Source organism: Diaphorina citri, unplaced genomic scaffold, assembly GCF_000475195.1.
Source record: "Diaphorina citri unplaced genomic scaffold, Diaci psyllid genome assembly version 1.1 scaffold986, whole genome shotgun sequence".
Classification (NCBI taxonomy): domain Eukaryota; kingdom Metazoa; phylum Arthropoda; class Insecta; order Hemiptera; family Psyllidae; genus Diaphorina; species Diaphorina citri.
In genome coordinates this window covers 9,856-13,455 of record NW_007378417.1, presented here as the reverse complement: position 1 = coordinate 13,455, position 3,600 = coordinate 9,856, and the positions used below count along the sequence as shown (strand labels likewise).

Sequence of the window (3,600 nt, the reverse complement as noted above, 5' to 3'; positions counted from 1 at the left end):
TTTTGTTGTTTCTGGTGTTGTACATGTAGTGGTTTCTGTTGTTGTGCATGGTGTAGTGTCTGTTGTTGTTTCTGGTGTTGTCGTACATGGAGTGGTTTCTGTTGTTGTTTCTGGTGTTGTACATGGAGCAGTTTCTGTTGATGTACATGGAGTAGTGTCTTTTGTTGTTTCTGGTGTTGTACATGTAGTGGTTTCTGTTGTTGTGCATGGTGTAGTGTCTGTTGTTGTTTCTGGTGTTGTCGTACATGGAGTGGTTTCTGTTGTTTTTTCTGGTGTTGTACATGGAGCAGTTTCTGTTGATGTACATGGAGTAGTGTCTTTTGTTGTTTCTGGTGTTGTACATGTAGTGGTTTCTGTTGTTGTGCATGGTGTAGTGTCTGTTGTTGTTTCTGGTGTTGTCGTACATGGAGTGGTTTCTGTTGTTTTTTCTGGTGTTGTACATGGAGCAGTTTCTGTTGATGTACATGGAGTAGTGTCTTTTGTTGTTTCTGGTGTTGTACATGTAGTGGTTTCTGTTGTTGTGCATGGTGTAGTGTCTGTTGTTGTTTCTGGTGTTGTCGTACATGGAGTGGTTTCTGTTGTTGTTTCTGGTGTTGTACATGGAGCAGTTTCTGTTGATGTACATGGAGTAGTGTCTTTTGTTGTTTCTGGTGTTGTACATGTAGTGGTTTCTGTTGTTGTGCATGGTGTAGTGTCTGTTGTTGTTTCTGGTGTTGTTGTACATGGAGTAGTTTCTGTTGTTGTTTCTGGTGTTGTTGTACATGGAGTAGTTTCTGTTGTTGTTTCTGGTGTTGTTGTACATGGAGTAGTTTCTGTTGTTGTTTCTGGTGTTGTTGTACATGGAGTAGTGTCGGTTGTTGTTTTTGTTGTTGTACGTGGAGTGGTTTCTGTTGTTGTTTCTGGTGTTGTACATGGAGAAGTTTCTGTTGATGTACATGGAGTAGTGTCTGTTGTTGTTTCTGGTGTTGTACATGGAGTGGTTTCTGTTGTTCTTTCTGGTGTTGTACATGGAGTGGTTTCTGTTGATATACATGGAGTAGTGTCTGTTGTTGTTTCTGGTGTTGTTATACATGGAGTGGTTTCTGTTGTTGTTTCTGGCGTTGTACATGGAGTGGTTCCTGTTGTTGTTTCTGGTGTTGTTGTACATGGAGTAGTTTCTGTTGTTGTTTCTGGTGTTGTTGTACATGGAGTAGTGTCGGTTGTTGTTCCTGTTGTTGTACATGGAGTGGTTTCTGTTGACGTACATGGAGTAGTGTCTGGTGTTGTCGTACATGGAGTGATTTCTGTTGTTGTTTCTGGTGTTGTACATTGAGAGGTTTCTGTTGATGTACATGGAGTAGTGTCTGTTGTTGTTTCTGGTGTTGTGCATGGAGTAGTGTCTGTTGTTGTTTCTGGTGTTGTTGTACATGGAGTAGTGTCGGTTGTTGTTTCTGGTGTTGCCGTACATGGATTCTGTTGTTGTTTCTGGCGTTGTACATGTAGTGGTTTCTGTTGTTGTACATGGAGTGGTTTCTGTTGTTGTTTCTGGTGTTGTACATGGAGAGGTTTCTGTTGATGTACATGGAGTAGTGTCTGTTGTTGTTTCTAGTGTTGTACATGGAGTAGTGTCTGTTGTTGTTTCTGGTGTTGTACAGGGAGTAGTGTCGGTTGTTGTTTCTGGTGTTGCCGTACATGGCGTGATTTCTGTTGTTGTTTCTGGTGTTGTACCTGGAGTGGTTTCTGTTGTTATTTCTGGTGTTCTTGTATATGGTGTTGTGTCTGTTGTTGATTCTTCGGAAATCGTTGGGAAAGTAAGACTTCGGAAATTATAGATCGGAGATGAGAATTCGGTTGAAGAGACACAAGACGTTGACGTTTCTGTTCTTAATTCCGTGGAAGAGTGTGTACATGGAGTGGTTTCTGTTGATGTACATGGAGTAGTGTCTGTTGTGGTTTCTGGTGTTGTACTTGGAGTGGTTTCTGTTGTTGTTTCTGGTGTTCTTGTATATGGTGTTGTGTCTGTTGTTGATTCTTCGGAAATCGTTGGGAAAGTAAGACTTCGGAAATTATAGATCGGAGATGAGAATTCGGTTGAAGAGACACAAGACGTTGACGTTTCTGTTCTTAATTCCGTGGAAGAGTGTGTACATGGAGTGGTTTCCGTTGATGTACATGGAGTGGTTTCTGTTGTTGTTTCTGGCGTTGTACATGGAATGGTTTCTGTTGTTGCTTCTGGTGTTGTACATGGAGAAGTTTCTGTTGATGTACATGGAGTAGTGTCTGTTGTGGTTTCTGGTGTTGTACTTGGAGTGGTTTCTGTTGTTGTTTCTGGTGTTCTTGTATATGGTGTTGTGTCTGTTGTTGATTCTTCGGAAATCGTTGGGAAAGTAAGACTTCGGAAATTATAGATCGGAGATGAAAATTCGTTTGAAGATACACAAGACGTTGACGTTTCTGTTCTTAATTCCGTGGAAGAGTGTGTACATGGAGTGGTTTCTGTTGATGTACATGGAGTGGTTTCTGTTGTTGTTTCTGGTGTTGTAGTGGAAGAGTGTGTACATGGAGTGGTTTCTGTTGATGTACATGGAGTGGTTTCTGTTGTTGTTTCTGGTGTTGTACATGGAGTGGTTTCTTTTGTTGTGCATGGTGAAGTGTCTGTTGTTGTTTCTGGTGTTGTCGTACATGGAGTGGTTTCTGTTGTTGTGCATGGTGTAGTGTCTGTTGTTGTCGTACATGGAGTGGTTTCTGTTGTTGTTTCTGGTGTTGTACATGGAGCAGTTTCTGTTGATGTACATGGAGTAGTGTCTGTTTTGACGATGTTTCTGTAGGAGGTACTGTAGTAGAGTGTGTACAAGGTGCAGTTTCTGTAGGAATTGCAGTAGTAGAGTGTGTACAAGTAGTTGTCGGTGTTGTTTCCGTGGAATTATCAGTATTAGAGTGTGTACAAGTAGATGTTGGTGATAGTACTGTAGGAGGCGCAGTAGTAGAGTTTGTACAAGTAGTTGTTGGTGGTGTTACTGTAGGAGGTACAGTAGTAGAGTGTGTACAAATAGATGTTGGTGATAATTCTGTAGGAGGTACAGTAGTAGAGTGTGTACAAGTAGTTGTTGGTAATGTTTCTGTAGGAGGTACAGTAGTAGAGTGTGTACAAGTAGTTGTTGGCGATGTTTCTGTAGTTTGTTCAGTATTAGAGTGTGTACAAGTAGTTATTAGCGATGTTTCCGTAGAAGTTTGAGTAGTAGAATGTGTACAAGTAGTTTTTAGTGTTGTTTCTGTAGGAGGTACAGTAGTAGAGTGTGTACAAATAGATGTTGGTGATAATTCTGTAGGAGGTACAGTACTAGAGTGTGTACAAGTAGTTGTTGGTGATGTTTCTGTAGGAGGTACAGTAGTAGAGTGTGTACAAATAGATGTTGGTGATAATTCTGTAGGAGGTACAGTACTAGAGTGTGTACAAGTAGTTGTTGGTGATGTTTCTGTAGGAGGTACAGTAGTAGAGTGTGTACAAATAGATGTTGGTGATAATTCTGTAGGAGGTACAGTACTAGAGTGTGTACAAGTAGTTGTTGGTGATGTTTCTGTAGGAGGTACAGTAGTAGAGTGTGTACAAGTAGTTGTTGG

At 41.0% G+C, this 3,600-nt stretch overlaps 1 protein-coding gene across 1 annotated transcript in view; it reads left to right on the top strand.

Annotated features, from left to right (window-relative positions):
- The first annotated feature begins 2,058 nt into the window (after positions 1 to 2,058).
- LOC108252911 overlaps positions 2,059 to 3,600 on the top strand; it is a 7,015-nt gene continuing 5,473 nt past the window's right edge. Inside the window, exons 1-2 of the mRNA XM_026826721.1 lie at positions 2,059 to 2,135; positions 2,782 to 3,112. Of these exons, the coding sequence (XP_026682522.1) occupies positions 2,059 to 2,135; positions 2,782 to 3,112 (408 nt within the window). The remainder of the gene's footprint in view (positions 2,136 to 2,781; positions 3,113 to 3,600) is intronic.